Consider the following 22,129-nt stretch of genomic DNA (forward strand, 5'->3'; position numbering starts at 1 on the left):
CTCAAATACACGTCATTTATTGATTGTATTATTTCAAAAATCACTTGATGCAGTAAGTAAGGAAGTACTCACTTAATTAGTCAAGTGATAAAATATTCAATAAAAATTGAAAACCTACTAATCATATTGTCAAAAAAACCTTCCTATAATGTTCTCTATTCTATGTTTGGTAAGAAAAGAATAAAATTCATAATTTAATATTCATCTGGTATGAAACAACTTTTCATTTCCATTTCCAATACTTAAAAGACTTCAACACTTAATATTTAGTACTTAAATTTTCATCAATTATCTGCTAGTTTCATCAAACGAGCCCTAAGATAATTATAACATACTTGGTGCAATAAAATCGAAAGAGGTGAAAACGAAATTGAGTTTCGGTTTGTTTTGCGGAAAACGAATGATTTAAAAAATATTTTCTTAAAATGATCATTTGTATCGCTTAAAAAAATGAATAAAAGAAAATTATTTTCATCGTCCACGAAAATATTTATAAATAATTTTTTGTCGATAATGCAAGTATTTTTATTTGACTAATTATTTCTAAGGATATGAGTGATTATTTTTAGGAATTTTTTTAAAATATTTTATTTTTCGCAAAACAAAGCGCAATATTATATTATATTTGACTTTCATAGAGAAACAAGGTCCGAAATTCAATGAAATGTCAAATTTGAAGGAAATGTTCAGACTTGATAAAAAAAAATTATTGTGTAGAAAAACTGACAAATTTGTACCAAAGGAATGCCGATTGTTGGGTTAACGGATAGAACGAGGATTTTACCAAGTTAGAGGGATCTCCATTCCACTCCGTTTGAGTTTGGTGTCTAATGAAATAAAGCAACGAAAGCACATTCTCAGGAATGAAATTATTTCATTCGCAGTTCATTCGGTTCACCAAACGAGACATTGAAGATGCTACATGCACACATCTGGATCCCGTCACCGTCAAAATGATATAGATTTCGATAACGCAACTAGATCGAAAAATCTTATGTAATTTAATCTGCCATGCCGACGGATACAAAACTTGCTAATTCGCCAATACTATGTACACCCTCCATTCCCCGTAGAAACCCCAATATAATATAAGGAAAGGGAGGGGAAAAAAAACAAATTCCGAAGCTCTACGCCGTTTTTTTTTTTCCTAATATTTGTCAATCGTGCCAGCACAGGAGCATGACTATGCATCGCCGGATGATGTAGAGCCTAGCTCTCTGCTCTCTGATCGCACCGCCCACTCCTCTGCTCAACGCTCTTCTCTTGGGAGCTCCTCCACAAGAAGGGCTGCCGATCATCACCATCATCGTCTTCATTCCTCAAACTCCCTATGGAAATCGCAAGTGTTAGTGATGATTTTAAAAATGGGAAAGGGAATGGGGATGAATTGGTGGGATCGTGGAGAGGCCCTTTATATATAGTTGGGGAAGTGAAGGAGGCTGTCGTCCCCCACTTCCCAGATGGTGCACCATGGGAGATCGTGCCGTGCCCACAAGACCCACCAGCCCGGACCATCTGGATCCACACCCCCCCGCTTACTTAATTCCCCAAATTCAAAGTTGTTTTCTCATTATTATTATTATCATCATCATCATTAGTACTGTTAATAGGCAGGAAAATGGAAGTTTATTGAATTATCTTTCTCTAGTCTAGTCGGCCAGTTAATCTAACCATTCACCCGGCTAAGCATTCCTGGCTAAATGGTTAAAGCGCCCAACTCATAATTTGCTATTTGGGTAATAACATTTGGGGTCCGTCTAAAACTGGGAAAAATTTAAAGTGCGCCATATGCGTCTTCTTTCTCTTTTACACATCCCACACTTCTTTCGCCATTGATTTGGATAGTTGTCAATTTTTTTAGATTATGAATACCTCATTAATGATAATGAATGTAGGATTGTGTAAAAATAATAAGAGTACGGAGGTTGTGTATTGTTTATAAAAATTCCCGACATTAATGAGTTAACTAAATGTTGAGAAGGTTTTCATTTTGTGCCTCGAGAATCATACTTTGTCAAACACGATATCTAAGTCGGGATAAATCGAGACAGTGGATCCATAATTCCGACGTGAACAACCAAACGGGGTTCAATCCTTAGTTAGAGCTTCTTCTTTTTTTAACGGATGCACATGAATTGTCACATACACGTGCATCAGGTAATTCACAAAGTGCGCCATGCGTAGCCCATAAGGTTAATTTGAGCGGAGATGTGATTCTTACGTGTCGTCTGTCATATCCGAGCTAAGTATTTGATCACTCAATCAATTTTTTAGTTGTTTCTTACATTGTTATCCTATTACGATTGACCGTGTGTCGATTTTGGCGAAAAAAAGAAGAATAGGGAATTACAATGGCCTAGGCGATTCGACCTTGGTGTGAGAAAATTAGATGGCTCCGAGGAGGACTGATTTTAAGTAGTAATCTAATCAAATCTCAGAGTCCGAGTTGTGTGTTAACTGGAAATGTCGGTTTAACTTAATCTTTAAGTTCTCGACTGCTGGGCCTCTTGTACTTTTCATGACCTAAAAAACACTAATGTTGTTTTGCTTAACAAGGTCGATCAGCGTTGCACGTGAAGTCCCCTCTCGGCTTTCAATGCCCGTTTTCAATTTCAAAGTATTGGAATGGAACCCGTCATTGGCATTGGCTCACTCAAGAGATGATTTTATACTGTGCGTAATATTGGGTTTACTAAGATTACTCTATTATAATTGATTTACGAAAGACAATGAATGATTTTCTAATAAGTGAATCGTGTTGTAGGGCCACTAAGAGTCTCGCATCGCTTACACTCTGTAAAACATTGCTCTTAGTATGCTTGATATTACTCATTTCCATAATAATTACTTACATATACCGACTTTCTTGGGTCATGTTGATATCTATAACCCGCCGAATCAGGAGATTGATTGTAGGGATCGATAAAAATTTGACCCGAAATTGGAAAAAAAGAAGAAGTAAAAGGCTAACCATCCAAACTCTAGAAATACTTGGGCAATTACTAGTTAGGCGTGGTCATAATTTGACTATGCTCCTCTTGCTACAAGTCAAGCCTCTGCCCACTTGATAACCGATGATTAGCAATACAATGCGCTGTTATATAAATCACATTAAGTGCGAATGCCTAGAAGCTATTAGGCTGTATAGTTTGTTCTCCCCTTCAAGTTTAGAAACAATGGATATTTTGAACCTCACATACATTTCTATTGCCATCCTCAGCTGTTAATCTACCCTAACAGAAGGCGGAGCAAAGCAATCAGAGGGATCGCATTTCTCGACGATTTTCAAGTCATGAGCACTAACGTACGCCAAACACGACCTAACCATCGGCAATGCAACATGATCCCGGTGAACGTGAGCTCTAGCGCTGTGACGCCCCAGAACGTCACCCGCGATACGTGTCTTTTATTATTACTAATATTTATTAATAATCAAGCCAGCGGAATTTAAAGTCTGAACATATTTTAGACATGAAAATCACACAAGTTTGGTCAACATACTTATGCTTCTTATTAACAACACTTGTCAGATTTACAAGTCCAGACAAATATCATATAATCACAAAAAACAAAAGTCTGGATAGGTCTAGGCTGCCTATCTCCATACTAAGTTATACTCCAAAAGTCTGCCTGGACAAAAGTCTGGTGACGTCACGTATCGATAACTTCACCCTCCGATGCGGGATCATCCTTAGCTATGTAAAAACCCCTCAACGGGCCAACTAACTCACCGTCGAGATTACAGTACCACGCAACGAACCGATAAGGAACCTACTCCATAAAGCCCACATCAACCCAGACAGTAGAGCTACACTTAGTATATGATGCTTCAGACTCGAGCACAAACACATTTTCATAGACAGTTTCATGATATACGGGAACTCCAAAACGCAGAGACTGTGGAAGATCCATCCTACATGTTTGAAAAATAAAGGAATGGGCCGAGGCCCAGTAAATGAAATCTCTAGTTTAAAGTTAAGAAAATTAGCTTACCACCTCACCTGGCACAAACAACATACATGCATAACAAACAGTATACATAGAACTTAAATGAATATTATACCTTTTCCGTTTGGATATGCCACAAAATCTTAGCAATTCAATATTTCACAATACTTTTACTCAGACACGAGCATATGATGTAAAACATTCATGCTCATGCGTTAGGTTTATTACTTCTTCCTCCCAAACACTCCCGGGGCATTCTAACTCCGAGGCATCCCGGTACACCATCTAGGGTATCCCGACCAACGGGGCATCTCAACTCCCGAGGCATCTCGGTACACTGTCCAAGAAATTTCGACCAATGGGGCATACCGACACATGGGGCATCGTCACCGTTGAATTTTATGGGTGACGGAATTTATATTATTTGCATGCAAGACATGACAAATAAATATTTGTATGCATATACTCACCTTTTTTTCACATCACATATCCTTTAAAGAAATGAAAAGCATCATATGAGCAAATAAATATGAAGCAACACAGGTTCAGACTCAAAAGGCTAAAGTCTGTTCAAGTTCAGAAAGTACACATATCCAGATTTTGAGATAAAACTTTCTCGGTTTAGAAAATGTATTTATCCAGACTTTGAAAGTAAAGTCTACTCGAATTTAAAATACATATGTCCAGACTTTGAAAATAAAGTCTACTCGAGTTCAAAATACAAGCGTCAAGACTTTGAAAATAAAGTCTACTCGAGTTCAAAATACAAACGTCAAGACTTTGAAAATAAAGTCTACTTGGTTTCAAAATACATATGTCCAGATTTTGAAAATAAAGTCTAATCGGGTTCAAAATACATATGTCCAGATTTTGAAAATAAAGTCTACTCGGGTTCAAAATACATATATCTAGACTTTGAAAAAAAAGTCAACTCGGGTTCAAAACACATATGTCCAAAGTAAAGTTTGTTCAATTTTAAAAGTAACCAGAACCAAAATTTGATACTAAAATATGTTCAACTCAGAAGTAAACAGAATCAGGATTTGAGGTTAAAATCTGCTCATTTCAGAAGTAAATAGAATCATCATTTACACTCACATAAGATACTCCACTTTGAGTAAAACGATTTTCTACCGTTTTAAACATATATAAAACCAGCAAGACAATTTCCACAATCACCTCAAAGATGACATTTACACGTTCAAATTTAAACAATTGCACTTGCCGATTTTCGCCACACTTTAAGGAAACAAATCACACCCATTTGAACATGTACAAAACTAGTAAAACAGATCCAACCATCACTATAACCTCACTATTTTCACACATCAAAATAGCATTTCTCAAGCAACCAAATTAAAAAGCGTTAAAAAGATTTAATTAGTTTAAATCTAGAGTCTTCATTTATCTCGCCTAAAATCTGAACGCCCAAAGCCAGCTTGTAGATTTTGGATCGGGTGTTAATGAAGTAAAATCTCTTTGAAGATTGACGGTGAAAAAGAGTTATCGTCTGGGGGTGAAAATTCCCTTCGATGTTACCTAGGTAAAAATAAAACAAAGGAGTAGATTGTGAAGTGGATAAATGTAAGGTAAAAATGAAACAAAGGAGTAGATTGTGATGTGGATAAATGCATGCACTCACAGGTGGCACTTCCTCTTTCCATCCATGGCCAAGTGTAAGAAATCAAGGCATATTAGGAAAGAGTAATGGTCAAATAAAATGATGGCCTATGGCTTGGTGTCAAGCTAAAACAAGAAGCTTATCTTAAGAGGGCATGTGGCACGTGACCATGGTTAAATCCTTCAGAAGCCACGTGAGAGTAAGGTGTTTTGAGGGAATTTTGTGAGAAAAACAGAATATCTTCCCCCCTTAACGGCAATTAGAAAATAATGATTATCACTAATTAACTAAAATTTAATCTAATAATATTACATATTAATTACTAAGACAACGGTAAAATAATTAATACCGCACTACCATTAACGTACACAACAACGTTTAAAATTCCAAACACGTCGAGTTCGGAACGATTACGTTCTCGAATCCACGACTCACAATTTACGGTCCAACAACGATTTCTACGCGTCCGCTCAAATACTAAGCTAAATAATACTTAGCTTATAATTTAAGTATCATTATCGAATATAGAAAAATTCCAACGTCACATATTTATTATTACGAAATTTCCGGACTTCACAAGTGCTGTGCACCTTTGGACGACGTGGGCCCGCTCATCCGACTGTGGGACTCATGTGCTGCTGGGACGGATCCCACCTCAATCATTCCCGGAAGGCTCAAATCGAACCCCAACCGATGCCATCGGCATCCAATGTTGTACGAATCACATTACGTAAGGAACAAAAAAAATTTGCACTCAACCACCATCACAAATAATCACAATTCCACCATGGTCCGAGAACAGGTTCTACAAACAGCAATACCCATGATGCCCAGCACTTATATACAATATTGTTAAAATCTGAAAAGAAAAACGAATCAAACCCCAACAAAAATGGGGTAGAAAAACAAAAAACACAGGCGACTGTACCTTCCCCGCAATTACGTGACGGTGATGATGATGATTTCAGCAGCGCAGAAAGCGACGTCGTATCCTCCGAGTCCAGGTCCAGCCCCGAAATAAAATTACCCCGTCCCGTCTCTCTCTCTCTCTCTCTCTCTGTCGGCGGCTTTATTCGTATTTTTTTTTATTTTTTTTTATTTTCTCTGAAATTAGATTGGAGGATACGACGTCGTTGGTCAGTCGCATACTTGACAATCACAGGCGGTCTGCCTGAAAATCAACCTTTCAAGTTTCAACGACCGTAATTCTCGCAGCTTTTACGCCTGACGGTGACGCTGTCGTCTTGTCCCTTTTTCGCTCTCCATTCTCACTCCCACTCGCTCCCCTTAATTACGCCGTCGCTCCCCCGCCGTCGCTCCGCCGTAGCCACCCCCTGCCTGCTCCCCTCCCTTTCCTCCCCCCCGTGCTCAGCTGTCGGAGAACAGCGACGGGTGGCGCAGCAGGTCGTACGGCTGCCACAGCGAGTCCAGCGGGCACGGCCGCTGCGAGTCGAGCCGCAGCCACGGCTTTCCCTTGCCGCTCCAGTGGAGGAGGCTCACCGGGCCCGGGTGCAGGTTCCGGCACTGCCCCCTCACATTGTCCCCTCCCAGCCCGTGCTGGTTCCAGCGGTGATCCACCCCCTCCACCTCGCCGGCGAACACCAGCAGGAACGGCGGCAGGGACCCCAGCTCGTAGATCCTCTCCCTCTTCTGTATCCTCATCCACCCCTCCAACCGCTCCGTGTACCTGCCCTCTCGCCATCTCCACAGGTCGATCACCATCACGCCCGTGTTGAAGTAGCAGGGCCTCCGCCCCCGGAGCGCCGCCGCGTGGGCGGGGCTGGACCAGAACCGCGGGGTGAAGTAGGCGGTGAAGTTGGCGTGGCAGTACTCGGGGGCCCCGAGGACGCGGTCGCGGAGGTCGATGGACCAGAGCTTGGCCACGTCGTCGACGACGATGAGGTCGGAGTCGAAGTAGATGATGCGGCGGACGGAGGTGGGGAGGAGGTCGGCCAGGTACATCCGGGCGTAGTTGAGGGGCTGGTCCAGGGCGCGGCGGATGGAGTAGGTGATCTTGCCGCGGACGAGGTCGGCGTTGAAGTGGTAGAGGCGGAAGGTGAGGTAGGGGAAGGTGGAGGCGACGGTGCGGCGGAGGTCGGGGCGGCGGCGGGAGGCGGCGACGAAGTGGAAGACGATGTTCTCGGGGCAGGAGGCGTGCTGGAGGACGGAGAAGACGCCGGCGACGGAGCCCCGGAGGTAGGTGGTGTCGAGGGTCATGGCGATGTGGATGGTGGTGCCGTCGTCGCCGGCGCCGCCGCTCCCAGGCCGGCGCGTCGGCCCCGACGTCGCCTGGGGGCATTCCCTGCCGTTCCGGAACGCGGGGGCTTCTCGGAACTCCGGGAGGCCGGCGACGGCGGCGGAGGAGGAGGCGGCGGCGGAGATGAGGAGGAGGGAGAAGAGGAAATGGTGAGGCGGCGGAGGCATGGTGGTGGTGGTGGTGGTTGGTGGTGGGAGGAGGAATCAGAGAATGGGGGTCTGATGGGAGGTGGTTGATTGGTGCGGTGTTGATGGGGGTGAGCAAGCGAGCAAGAGAGGGAGATGGGAGGGGTATTATGGGAAATAAGCGAGCGAGGGTTGTCCTTTTGTGGTTTTGTGGGGACGTGCCAGGCTGGAAACGACAGACGCGTCTTCGTGTCTGTTTCTGACGATGATGCCCTCTCTTTCCCTCCATTTTTATTCTGTTCTTTTTGCCCTTTTTATTGAAGCGGGATGGCGCTTGATTATAATAAATGGCGAAACGAAAAAGAAGAAAGAGAAGGCAAAATCTAATCGAACGGTGGTGGTTGCGCATGCACCTGGCAGGGCTACGGATCACTCGGAGTAGCCGTACGCACGTGCCGTACCCACGAGTCCACCTCCCCTCCCCTCTCGTGCTGCCACCTTCATTCATTTTACGTCAAAAATATCATCTACGCATGCTCGCAGGGTGGAGGTTATAAATATTAGGGTAATATCATGAAAAATCCCAAATTGATATATTTATGATAAATTTATTTTAAATTATTTTTTAAATTAATATCACGAAAAATTCTAAATTAGTGTATCTCTGACTAATATACCCCAAACTAATTTTTCGACAACCAAAAACCCTAAACTGATACACTTGTGACAAATTTATCCTCGGTTTGTTTCTGTTAAATTTTAGTACAAAATTGTTTTGTTAAACGATATGCAGCAGTACCACGAAAAATCATAAACCGATACACTTATGACAATTTTACCCTTTGTTAGTTTTCGTTAAATTGGATAACACGTGGCAATTGACGGTATACTAGTTTGGGGTTTTACCCTCCGTCTGTCGTAGGTGTATCATTTTGTGATTTTTCGTGATATTAATCCAATTAAACGAAAATGATAAATTTGTCACAAATGTACCAGTTTGGGGTTTTTGATAGTCAAAAAATTAGTTTATGGTAAATATATCATAGATATACCAGTTTGGGGTTTTTTATGGTAAAAAATTTAGTTTTAAATAAATTTATCACTGATATACCAGTTTGGGGCTTTTCGTGGTATAAACCTTATATATTACAAGTTTTCCCGCCCGTAAAACATTGACTATTTTTTTTTACCAAGTGCTTTTTATATTTTCAAGTTCCGAAAATGGAACATCGTAGCATTAGTGAAGATGGAGAATAATTTCAGTAAAAACTCGAATTAAATGGCGCTAACAAAGAAATAAAAGTGAAAGTGGCCACAATTTACGGGGTAGAATTTGAACATTAGTTTTTCTTCTTCCCAGTTGATTTATTTATGCACGCGAAAGCATTAAATTTCAAAACTAAATTTTTGGGCGGTCGCTTTTTCCATTACTCAAATGGCACACCCTAAATGGAAAATAATCTTCTTTTCTAATTACCTAAATCGACCGAAAGTTCGGTTTCATCACTAGCATGGTGCGACTCTAGCATTAAACCAATCCACATTCTTGGTGGGAATCCCCCGTAATTTCTATGCACGAAGGATGTAATGTTAAGTGGGTGCACGATTCCTTGACGAGTGTCTTTGAAATATTTGCTGATCGTATTTCAACGAGGAAGTATTTTCGCTTTCAATGCGTCGATTACACGTAACAAGAGAATGGCAATGAGATGTCTTGGATTAATGTCCAAGGAAAGCTAGAAAGTGCATTGACTTTTGACATGTTCTGCATGCGATATTGGAGACGTTATCCACGAATTGAAACCTTTTTTGCCCTCCAATCACGTGTCTGGATCACGGGGTGATTGGTGGACGTTAGCTGTGGCAAATGATGGACAGGCGTTTTGGATTAGGGTTAATATTACGAAAAATCTCAAGTTAATACGCCTATGACAAATTTATCCAAAATTAATTTTTTGATCACGAAAAATTCAAAATTGATACACCTGTGACAATTTTATCCTGAACTAATTTTTTTACCACGAAAAATTACAAACTAGTACACATGTGATAATTTTACCCCGAACTAATTTTTTGACCACGAAATACCCCAAACCGGTACACCTGTAACAAATTTACCCTCTGTTAATTTTCGTTAAATTTTACTGTTAAATTGCTGAATTTGATGACACGTGGTAGTTGACGGGTGTACCAGTTTGGGGTTTTACCCCTATGTTTGTCACAAGTTTACGAATTTTTGGTTTTCCGTGATATTAATCCAATTTAACAGAGGGTAAATTTATCACAAGTGTACCAGTTTGGGGTTTTTTGTGATCAAAAAATTAGTTTGGATAAATTTGTTATAGATATACCAGTTTGCGATTTTTGGTGGTCAAAAAATTAGCTTAGGGTAGAATTGTCACATGCGTACCAGTTTGGGGTTTTTAGTAATGAAAAAATTATTTTAAGGTAAATTTATCATATGTGTACAAGTTTGGGGTTTTTTATGATCAAAAAATTAATTCGGGGTAAAATTGTCACAAATATATCAATTTGAGGTTTTTCGTGGTATAAACCCTTTGGATTAATAATGGTTCGAGAGGGAGTAAAGTCGACGGGAATGTTACCGTCGGGTGGGACTTAGTGGGTAGATCCGTAATTTCGAAACTAGCACGGGGACGTGTATGTACATACAAAAAAATTCCTGTTATCTGTTATCATGTGATCAATTGGGGGCAGAAATCTTACGTGCATTTAATCACACCAGTCAAACGAGTGGGTCGCGGACTGGTCGGCAGAAATCGGGCCGCGGACTGGTTGGCAGAGGCCCAACGCAATCGGCTCTTAACCCGAGATTGGCCTGCCAATCCTTCTGCTCCACTTTGGAATTTATTATGTTGGGCGTCTTCTATTTCAAGTTAGTAATGAAATCTTATTCTGATCTTCCCCCCCTCCCCTAAAAAAAAACTAGTGGGTCGGATTGGGTTGAATATGGTCCGACCCAAATAGATATATTTAACCCGTTTTGACTCATTATCTAGTGACTCATACCCTACCCGACCCGTATTGCTAAAACATTTCCATATTCAACTCAATTTACGAACACGCATACCTAAACTGAGGGGAGAGTGCAAAGTAAGCGAGCGCGAGATCGAGTGGGCGAGAGAAAATGAGAAGAGTTATAAAGGTGAGTTGAATCTAAGTAAGTTGTAAACCCATTTATAACTCATTTAACACCTACATTATGTTTAAACTCATTTATGATCCATTTCTTGAATATAACTTATCCATATAACAACTTAGCCCATCATATATAAAGTTAACCCATTTCGATAGCTATACGTTCAATTAGCGGGGTATGTTAGTCGTAGATTGAAATTATGGACGTGTAAATCTCAATTTGGTAATGAGCTGTGGGCTCTTGGTTATTTTCAATTTTGATGTGATTCTGTTTGATTTGTTGGGCCGATAGAACATCTCGATTACGTTGGAGCACCATGATTCAAAGTTGGATAGGATAAAAGAAAGCCTATAGTAATATATTTTTGTACTTGGCATGCAAAAGAAGGGACGCGAAAGTTAACTTTCCATGGCCTTTGAGATCTAACATCGATTAGGACGACTGTGGACCCTTTTGTGTTTTCCGATGTTTGAAAATTTCGCGTAACGACCCGATTCATTTCATGTGAGTCAAGCTCACAAAAGAAATATTCTAAGTAATCACATAAGGCCGTAACCATATGGAAGATGATGCTTACACACACAATATATTATTGAACAAGGCCTCTTAATCCAACGTGGGACTTCGGAATGTTGCAATTTGGGCTTCCTCTTTCATGAAGTCGCCATAGTGATTCCCTTTTCCTTATTGTCTCACCTAAATATGGATCCATTCTACATAGGCCTCTTGGAGTGAGACTTACATCTTTGGGTGAACGAGTTTGATCAATAATTGATCCATACCACTCATCCCGGGATTGACCCGATGGTGAGGATGTTCCCTTACTTTCGGCTCAAAAACCACTGGCTGTGGGTTAGATTCAGGTCTCCAGGAACTCGTAAATCATATTCAAGTGAGGGCCATGACGATTGGGTAGCTGAGCTAGTTCCCCTCTAGATAGCCTGCTGATTACAACCGTCTCGTGAATTATCAAGAAAGAAAAAGAAAAAGAAAAAGAAAATAAGTGAGCCATGGTCATGTGATGTTGTAGTGAAAGATAGAAATTATGAGAGCTGGACCTTGATGCTCTTCAAGTGGGCTTGGATGATGAAATGGAATTTTTACTCCTGAAATTGGGCTAGGGAAAAAAGCGGACTATAGTGGCCCAAAACGGTTGCTTCAGCTTCAGAAGAAGAAAGAGAACATACACATTAGGTCCGTCTTCAATCTAAAATAATTCGTACAAGTTTCATACGTGGATGATAATATATGTAAAATTCAGTTATATAGTTAATACATTAAATTTAGGCTCCGTTTGTTTTGCGAAAAATATTTTCTCATATTTCGGCGTTTGGTTCGATTAGGAAATGAGTCAACTGAAAACCTATGCTTTTTAGGAAAATGATTTCCTCTTTGAAAAACAAAATTTTTTTTCTATAATATGACTAGGTATCGACACTTAGACCGGAAGATTTTCATTTGAGCACGGAAACCCAACGCTGATTCTTGAGTGGGCACGTCTCCTGTGCCAGAGTGCGAGTCCATCGAGACTGAGCCTAGGACCCCACTACCTGGGCTAGGTGCCCCGGCGCCCACGCCTAGGTCCATCAAGGATGGGCCCGAAGCCCTGGTGCCCATGCCCGATGTCCCAACACTTAAGCTCGGGTCCATAAATGCCATGCTTGTGTACTTAATGCTCGAGCTCCGGTTCCCGGCACTTTAGGCCCGGTTTCAAAAACACCGAGCTCTTAGGTCCTTGACGCTCAGACTCGGGTTCTTAGTTAATGAAACATTCTTTTTTATAAAAATATTTTTGAAAAAAAATAAAAAATATTTATTATTTATTATTTTTCTTTTATTTTTCCTTCTTCCTAAGCCCGTGGCCAGCCACGGCGATGGCCAGCGACCAGCCACAAGCGAGGGACCAGCCTCGTCGGCCTTGCAAGTCACAGCGAGCTCGACCTCACCGACCTTTGGAAAGTTCAAAACTCGCCGACCTCGCCAGAGGTCAGCGAGTCGCGGCAAACTCGAGCCCTCACCAATCTTGAGAGAGTTCGTCCCTCGCCTGTGGCTGGTTGCTGTCACCGGCCACCGACCAAGGAAAAATAAAAAGAAAAAATTGAAAAAAAATGAAACAATGAAAATATTGTCATCTTTCAGAAATGTTACATTTTCCGTGAAACAAACGGAGCCTTGCATAGATTATATTATCCAATTTTATTTATGGAAATTGGTTTTCTTCATTCCGCTCAACGGATAAACTTATGGTTTCATTAGATATCTCCGACTGGAATTTTTTATTAGATGTACCTAAGGTTGCCATTTGATACGATATCTAGTGTTTCAATCGCATATCGAACGTACCCTGATGCACAGAATCATAATTTTTCATTGGACCAAATTTCTCTCTTTCTTCGTCCAAGTTGCTTGCCTGTCTCGATCGACTTAGCAGTTCAAGAGTCACGTCCTCAAGTTTGAAATGAATAAATGCGTCGGCAAACCATTCGTTTAAATTTGCCTTCCCCCTTTTCAAGCGGTGGAAATTTGATTTGTGCTGTTGAAATCGAGTACGCAACTATGTAGAATCAAATAGTTCATGTATCCTATCTAACATACGTCCATGCATGGTTTGCATGCCCATGAAGATCGATCTATATAGAATCAAATAGTTTATATATAGATCGTTGCTCAGTAATCTGTTTCCCGAGAAGATGGGGAGAAGATTAAGTGAAACTAACAGTCCAATTTGCACAGAAGGGGGGCTGCTTAATTTCGTATGGAAAACGAAATGGAAATGACAGACGACAAAGACAACCGAGTGGAAACAACGTGGCATCTTGTCTTTCTCAGTTCATGACAACTTATCAAATAATATATCTTCACCTGGACGTTAGACACAGGCCATTCAACTAGGTAGGTATCGTGTTTTCCTTTCCGTGAAAGAAGCCTCGATATAAGAAAGTTGATGGGAATAGACTTTGCGATCAACAGTTGAGTGGGACGTACGATAGGTCGACGAGGCCTTCCGAGAGAATTTGACTTGATGTTTTTGAGCTGACTGTAGAGAACCTTTAGGCAGACCTTGGATACTATTTGGAGATGGATTAGGGTTTGATGCGCCAAGAAGAGTAGGTTTGTGATTTTGGGCAGATGCCCTTCTTTCTTTGAGGAGTAAATCGATCCTTCTGTTGCCGAACTTCATCTCATTGCATACTCCCAAGACTTGCAGAGGCAAAACAGCCACATCAAAACTCGTTGCGACTCGTGTTACCATGTCGTGACCATGCTTGTAACTCGTGTCAGTTAGTATCGGTCCAAAACATATTGATTTTGATTTCACGTGTCAAATAATCGAATCACGATAAAAATGTGTAGTTAGTATTAATATGTGAAGCTAAGTCTATAGTCTCTTGGGGGATTTTTTTTCTCTCTCTTTTGATCGTGTTTTACCTCGTGTCTGATTCGTGTCATACAAATGGGCCATGCGCATCCTAGCCATCAAACCTTTTCGAAATTGGGATCCATTTTCCACGTTATCTCGCTGTCTCAAATCGTCAACTAACTTAATCATGAAGAAAACAAGAACTGTCCAGGATTGAAGAAGAGAAGTCAAAGAATTAAGATCTGAAAATCTCGAAGTAAGGAGTTAAAAATTGAAGAGTCCAAGTTGAAGTGAAATTAGTTTACTTAATCGACAAGCAAATCTTCAAGATTCTACGCATCTGAACAGCCAACCATTTGAACAGTATAAGGCGCGCATGAAATCCATTCTGGAGTAGAAATTCTGCTCCAGAATGCATTTCGGAACAGAAATGTGTTTGTTAAAAAATTTCCAGAATGCATTCTGGAGCAATTTTTGCATTCTGGAATAAAAATACGTTTGTTAAAAATACTTGATTTCAGAATGCATTCTTGATTCCAGAATACATTTTTGATTCCAGAATGAGTTTTGGGCAAGAAAAAGAGAAGCTACTTTTTGTAGCTTCTCTCTTCCAGAATGCATTCTTCCTATTTTCTCTCTTTTTCTCACTAATTTTTTTTTTCAGAAAATACATAAAAATTGAAAAATTCCAGAAAAATTCATAAAAATTTCCAGAAAATAAAAAAAAGTCAGATTTCGGGAAAATAAGAAATTTGGTGAATTTTTTTCAAAAAATATAAAAAAATAAAAAATTTCAAAACTTCACAGAATGGTTTAGAATACTTTTGGGCACCCACTTTGAGTGAAATTTAATTTTTTTGAGGTACCCAAAAAAAATCAAAAAATCAAAAATTTCAAAACTTCACAAAATGGCTTAGAATACCTTTGGGCACCCACTTTGAGTGAAATTTAATTTTTTTGAGGTGGCCAAAAAAATTAAAAAATAAAAATAGATTTCTGTTTCAGAAATCAATTTCTGGAGTAGAATTAGTCATGTTTTATCAAACAGATTTCTCCTCCAAAAATCAATTTCTGGCAAGAATTTGATTTCTGGAGCAGAATGGTTACCATTCGCGCCCATAGTTACCATGTATAAATAGGTAAAAGGGTCAGAATTTTTGACAGAGAAATGACAGAAACCCAGCTGCCCCTTGCGCTGCAAAATCTTCCTATGGCTGTGGATATTGCAGAGCGGCAGGGAATTGTGGGTTGCAGGTAGGCGAAAATGCCCATAAAAAATAGGGTTAAGCAAGACGGACTGACCGAACCGGATGGTCCGATTTTTGGGAGTGTCTGTCCGGTTTCCGGTTCCTAAAAGTGGAACCAGTGTCCAGGTAGTCCGGTTCCCGGTTTCAGAGTGGGAACCGTACCGACCGGACCGGACCGAATATATATTTTTAATTTTTTGTTTTTAATTTTTGAAGAAAGTAGAAACCCTAATCTAATTATTCTGCCTTTCCTAGCTGACCGGATATCAGATGGGGACATACAAAAAGGCACGAAGAAAAACACAATTGTCAACACTCTGGCGAACCAAAACAGAAACATGCGCCTCTTTCTAAATTCTAACCAACATAAACTTTTCCAAATTAAAAAATGGAAGAGATATTTTTCCCAAAGAAAAAAAAGGGCAGGAAGATGACAAAGCGAAGAGTCGCTGGAAATGTCACCTTGACGCTCCATTTCCTCTATTTTCCAGTCACATTCACTTTTGTTTAGTCCCAAACTGGAATGTTTGAGTGTTGAACATTTTTACTCAAAATATTTCCTTTTGTTCAAAGTATTGACAATAAGTGATTGGTTCCACATTGGACCCGGACCGGTGTCCGGTCCCCGGTCCCAGAAACCGAGAACCAGTCCTCCCAATCTGGTTCCCGATTCCTCGGTGGAACTAGACCGGACCGGAAATCGATCACCCCTATTAAAAAGGCCATAACTCATCTCATTCATGTAAAAAAGTGAGGGTTTAGTGCTGCACCAAACGTGTGGGGAGCATGTACTGAAATGCTTATCCCTTAGCTCCCTCACCATTCCAACTACACCATATGTACTCCTCCATATAAAAACTATGAAATTATAATTCCGTATTTAATAGCCGATCCTTCGAATACTAATTTATATACCTTGCCCCTAGTTCTTTTCTACATCAATTAGACCATATATGCATACACTTGCCCACATTAAGATACAAACTATCATTGATGTCAAAATCATGCTTCCGGACAACTAAATTTTTAACAAAACACAAGAGGACTCGTGATTACACCACAATGTCTCGGTTTCCTCCCATAGACCAAACCAGGAGGGCAAACCTTGCAGCGATCCACGAGATAGTGCAAATGCGAACACAACTCTTGTATTTGTGTAACTTTTTGCCGTAACACCACTTTCCAGAAAACACGACGAAAATACCTCATGATGGAATCAGAAGAGGTACTCCAAACTCGAACTCATTACAACATTTGACTGAACCCAACTTTACTAAAAATTTTGTGATAACCCAGGGGCACAACCGCAACGAAGCAAATGCCCAATTACCTGAAAGTCTGTGGAGCATTCTGCAAGTCTACAATTGGTTAAGTCTAGGCCTTTAGCATGTGCATATGGCCTAACATGGAGCAGTTTACACGTAATTTGTGAGATTTAAACCACGCGCCACAAACCAACTATGCTACATTAGGAATATTAAAAAAGAAATGCTCGAAAAAGACTGTTAAGCTAGCCGATCAAGTATATTACTTGCTGATCTTTCCTACCTAAAACGGTTGGACAAGAAATTTTCTGGACGATCTGGACCTGTGAATGAAAGTGCCACTTGAGGTGTGATGAGAGATCCACAATGCTTCGCACTATCTAACGACCATTCTGCGATTGAACAGAAAAACCATCCGATGACCTGAGTGCATTACCAAAACGCAGGAGCCGTCATGGGAAGGGAAGCCTGATACTTGCCATTTGGGAATGATGATGAGTTAGGTGAATGCATTTTGGGCGAACCAAACAGCAAGAACCGAAACAAGGAGGTCAACATGGTGAACTTCTGTTAATCTTGGATTGTTCTGCAGAAAAGTCCTAAAGTTGTTCTGGGCTCATGGAGCTTACCTAGTGCTGGGACCATAAGCTAGGGGGGCAATCCTCCAAGATCGGAAGGTTCTAATTTATCCTAGGATAAAACAAGAAGGACGTGACAACGGAAAAATGAAATCAAACTATTTTATTTCGCAAAAAATAAATGATCTGGAAAATATTTTCCTAAAAATAATGGCTTGTATCACTTCAAATAATTAGTCAATGAAAATTGTTTTCATCATCGACCATATTCAAAGATAAAGAATATATCTTTCGTTCATTAATTTTGTAAACGATATAAGCAATTGATTTTAGGAAAATGTTTTGTAAGACATTTATTTTAGGAGCCTATGGGTGTGTTTGTTTCATTAGAAATTCTATGATAAAGGAAAATATTTTTCAGGAAAATCATCTTCAAGGAAAATTGTTAGTTTTCATCTGTTTGGTGGTTTAGAGAAAGTGATTTTCTTCTTGTAAAAAAGGGAAGTCTATTTCCTCAATTTAAACTTGTTGTTTTAAGTCCATGGAAACGTTTTCCTTAGATCAATTAATTTTACGTTATCCCAACACCGAAAAGTCGGATAATAATTTCTCGAAAGCCGGATTTCCTTCAAATAAACTTTTGTTTCACAAAAAATGAACGATGTGGAAAATATTTTTCTAAAAATGATTGCTTGTATTGCTTGAAATAATTAGCTAATGAAAAATATTTTCATTATCGACAATATATATCTAAATATTTTCGTGGACGATGCAAATATTTTTGTTTATTTATTTTTGTAAGCAATACAAGCGATCATTTTTAGGAAAATATTTTTTAAATCATTCATTCTCCGATAAACAAATGCACCATATATAATGTTAGGATTAGGTGCACAAATACAATGAATTAGAGAATAAAGTCGAGAAAGAGAAATCGAGACACACTTTATGCTGATTCGCCCTTAATCTAGGGCTACATCCAATAGAGAAGTCCACTATAATTAGCACTTCCCACCTCTCTATTACAATCCTCAATTACAAGAGAAAGAGATTGTATATACTCGGTAGTTATTCATGGGCTCAAACCCAAACTATAAATAAAATATAGGCCCAAATTATAAAGTGGCCCCGGAGGGATCCCGTGCCTTCTTGTTAGACCCATTTTGCCAACTCATATATAATGAACCCCTACTAAAATGGGTAACTCATTTAGCAAAAAGTGGATCAATGAAAAAATAAGGTCCATTAAAATGGGTCATAATGGGTAATTTACATAACGCATATTTAACACCTGATCGCTAGCTGGTTGAAGGTTGCCGGTCGCCGGTCACCACCCGTTGCTAGTTGTCGATCTTCATCAGACGCCGGTCGTTGGTCATCATCGGTCGCCGGGCACCACTAGTCGTCGGTCATTACCGGTCATCGCCGGACGTTGCCGGTCGTCGCCAGGTGCTGATTGTCAAAGAAAAAAAGAAATAAAAAGAAAAATTAAAACAGATAAAATTAAAATATTTACAAAATCAGAACTTTTTTAAAAATGATCTATATAATGTTTTAGCAATATATATTTTTAAAAATTTACAAGAAACAAGTTTTTATAATTTAGATTAATATTGAAATCTTTTAGCAATACAAGTCGGGTCGGGAATGGGTCGCTAGAATTGTATTGTATAGAAATGGGTCAAAACGGGTTAAATGGGTCAATATGAGTCGGATCATATTCGACCCGACCTGACCCACCCGTTTGATAAGTCTACATACTATTGATGGGAAGTATGAACCACACCTTGACATATAATAGTCATTCATTCTCAATTAAATTAACACCTCCATACCTAACTCTCTGCCGTACCAACCAATCTGTCTCTGGACGATGACGATCTAACACTCAGTTCACATGATCGCATGATCTGTGCAGATGTCTGAGCCACAGTGAAATGGGATGATAATATAAAGATTGTCTTTACATGGCCTTTTAAATCTGAGAGTAGGTGATGAACTCAATGACAAATATTCAAAGGGAAAAAATATCATGCAAGAGATGCCCGAGCACATGCTTGTCCGGTGTTGTAAATTGCCGAACCTCAAGGCGTGGGTGAGGCGGCTTCCTAGAAGCTGTTGCAGTTGTGATGGTGCTGCTGTTTATCGAATGTCTTATAAAAGTTACAACCTCCATTTTCACGGACGTGAGTGGCAGCGAGAAAGTAGCACCGGATAAGCAATTTGCTTCAGTGACGAGGGCCACTCGTACATGCACATAAGCATCGAATACCTCTCGCATCGAACGCTTTTAGATCTTTGGATTGTTCTGCAGAATAAGTCCTTCGGTTTGTTCTGTGTCCGTGGAGCTTTCTTTACCCAGCGCGGGACCGAAAGAAAGGGGAAAAGAATCCTTCAAGATAGGAAGGTTCTAATGTAATACTATGCTAAGGATAAACCATTGTAATGTGTCCCTGGAAAACGACAGTAAACTATGTTATAATTAGTCATTCTCAATTCAATTAACACCTTGATACCTAATTCGGGCATGCCAACTAGCCTCCGGATCATGTCTTTGCAAGTCTTTCCAAATATAAGAAAAAGTTTGTACTCATTGACAGAAAATTCAAAGGAAACAGTTCGAGGAATACCGCGCAAGAGATACACGTGCACATGTTTGTTCGCGTAGTTTGAGCATTTGTTAATACATGTTTCAAAATTACAGCACCTCAAAATGTAGGTGAGGCGGCTTCCTAAAAGCCGTTGAGGTTGTCTAATGCCTTACGGAAGTCACAATACCTTATTTCAAATAAGCTCCACATTTTGGCGTGAAGGGCCATTTATGAATGCACATGCATAGACATAGGATCCCTCTTTCAATATTTGACAACTTTGCTATCAAAGAAGGAAAAAAAAGAGCCTGCTTGAGATCCACTGTTGAGGAACTAATATATTCTAGAGGTTTAGATTCGTTGCACAAGTTCAAATCCTTACACACCCAAATTTAAATAATCCCATATTATGATATCCATTTTGATATGTGTTATAACCGATGTAGAAACTATAACGAAATTAAAACTGAGAAGAATTAAAGAACACACAAATTTACGTGAAAAACCCTTACGGGAAAAATCGCGGAGAGGGGAGAAGCAAAATTCAGATTGTTATGACTAATGCGTAAACTGTAACGAAACTAACACTAAGTAATATTAAAGAGCACGCAAATTTACGTGGAAAACCCTTGCGGGAAAAATACGAGGAGAGGAGAAGCAAAATCCACTATAAAATTTAAAGTATTACAAAAGTTGACTTTGAAACAATATTTATATTGCTCTCAAGCCTTAATGTTGAGCCAAACCCATAAAGAATTCGAGACACGCTCAACAATATGGGGAGCAAAATGCTCAGATCAATTCGATAGCGCGATGCATATAGGCTAATCAAACTAATAAGTAGAATCCAATATCAAAACAATAATTAAAAAAATTGAGAAGCTCGAAATGGATGCCACGATTAACTAATCTTATCAATGCAAACTAAAAGAAGCATATATGTTAAACCAAATCGAAACCACGACTAGAGTGGGAAGTCGAATTGACACAGAAGTAAAGTTAGACACTTTTCTAGCGATCCACATTAATAACTCAAAGTGAAATCAATTCTATCTCCAATCCGGAGAACACGGTTCATTATATTAGACATTAAATAGAGGTTTCGAGCAATTTCTTGAACTAGTGCGAGGTTCCGGACTTTTGAGGTGGCTAAAAATGCAGTTATCACCGAGTCAACTAATCAACCGGAGCTTTATCCATCCAGTCGATATCTGCTATTGATTATAGAGCAGTAGGTATAAATATAATATTTGCTGAACTGCAAAACAACTCATAACCAGCAGAAGATATCGAAAACGAATCAATATCTGCTACTAGTCCTGGAGCAGTAGTTATGCATATAATATCTGCTGAACTGCCAAACAACTCATAACCAGCAGAAGATATTGCAAACGAATCGTCAACTCTAGTATAAAACTTTTCAGTGGCACGAACGTGAGCATATAGTAGTCTCGAGGGGAAAATTACCAAAAAAGTTCTAAACCTTTTTCAGTTGTGCCAATTCAGTCCTAAACCTTTTTTTTTTGCCAATTCAGTCCTAAACCTTTTGCAAACCAGCCAATTCAGTCATTTTGGCAGGCCGGCGCTGACGTGGCGCCGGCCGGCGTCCATGTGGCAATATTTTAATATTTTTTATTATTATTTTCGAATTTTTTTCTTTTTTCTTTTTTTTTTATTTTCCTTCTCCCCCTGGCTGTCCGTCCCGGGGGCTCAGCCGGCGAGGGCCCGGCTCCGGCGAGGCGAGGCTAGACCCTCGTTGCCATTGGGCGAGCTCAGCCTCGCCCGGATACGGGCGAGGCGGAGCTCGCCCGGCCAAGGCGAGCTCCGCCTCGCCGCCGCTGGGCAAGCCTCGCCAGCGCTGGGCGAGCCTCGCCAGATTTGGGCGAGGGCGGAGCTCGCCTTGCCATGGCGAGCTCTGCCTCACCAGATCTAGGCGAGGGCGGAGCTCGCCCTGCCATGGCGAGCTCCACCTCACC

General features: G+C 40.2%; 2 protein-coding genes across 2 annotated transcripts; both read right to left on the reverse strand.

Annotated features, from left to right (window-relative positions):
- Positions 1-1,157: 1,157 nt before the first annotated feature.
- On the reverse strand, positions 1,158-1,304 carry LOC115689783 (small polypeptide DEVIL 4-like). The gene has a single exon (XM_030615935.1). The coding sequence runs from the start codon at positions 1,302-1,304 to the stop codon at positions 1,158-1,160; it is 147 nt and encodes a 48-aa protein (XP_030471795.1).
- A 4,998-nt stretch (positions 1,305-6,302) lies between these two features.
- On the reverse strand, positions 6,303-8,027 carry LOC115689822 (probable galacturonosyltransferase-like 3). Its single transcript, XM_030615982.2, has one exon. The coding sequence runs from the start codon at positions 7,991-7,993 to the stop codon at positions 6,938-6,940; it is 1,056 nt and encodes a 351-aa protein (XP_030471842.1). The 5' UTR covers positions 7,994-8,027; the 3' UTR covers positions 6,303-6,937.
- Positions 8,028-22,129: the final 14,102 nt, after the last annotated feature.

This window comes from Syzygium oleosum, unplaced genomic scaffold (assembly GCF_021117445.2).
Source record: "Syzygium oleosum isolate NSW1041296 unplaced genomic scaffold, Sole_v2.1 Sole_v2.03, whole genome shotgun sequence".
Taxonomy (NCBI): Eukaryota; Viridiplantae; Streptophyta; class Magnoliopsida; order Myrtales; family Myrtaceae; genus Syzygium; species Syzygium oleosum.

Coding starts and splice junctions, on each gene's coding strand:
- LOC115689783 (XM_030615935.1), bottom strand. CDS start 1,304: ATGGTGATGATCGGCAGCCCTTCTTGTGGAGGAGCTCCCAAGAGAAGA.
- LOC115689822 (XM_030615982.2), bottom strand. CDS start 7,993: ATGCCTCCGCCGCCTCACCATTTCCTCTTCTCCCTCCTCCTCATCTCC.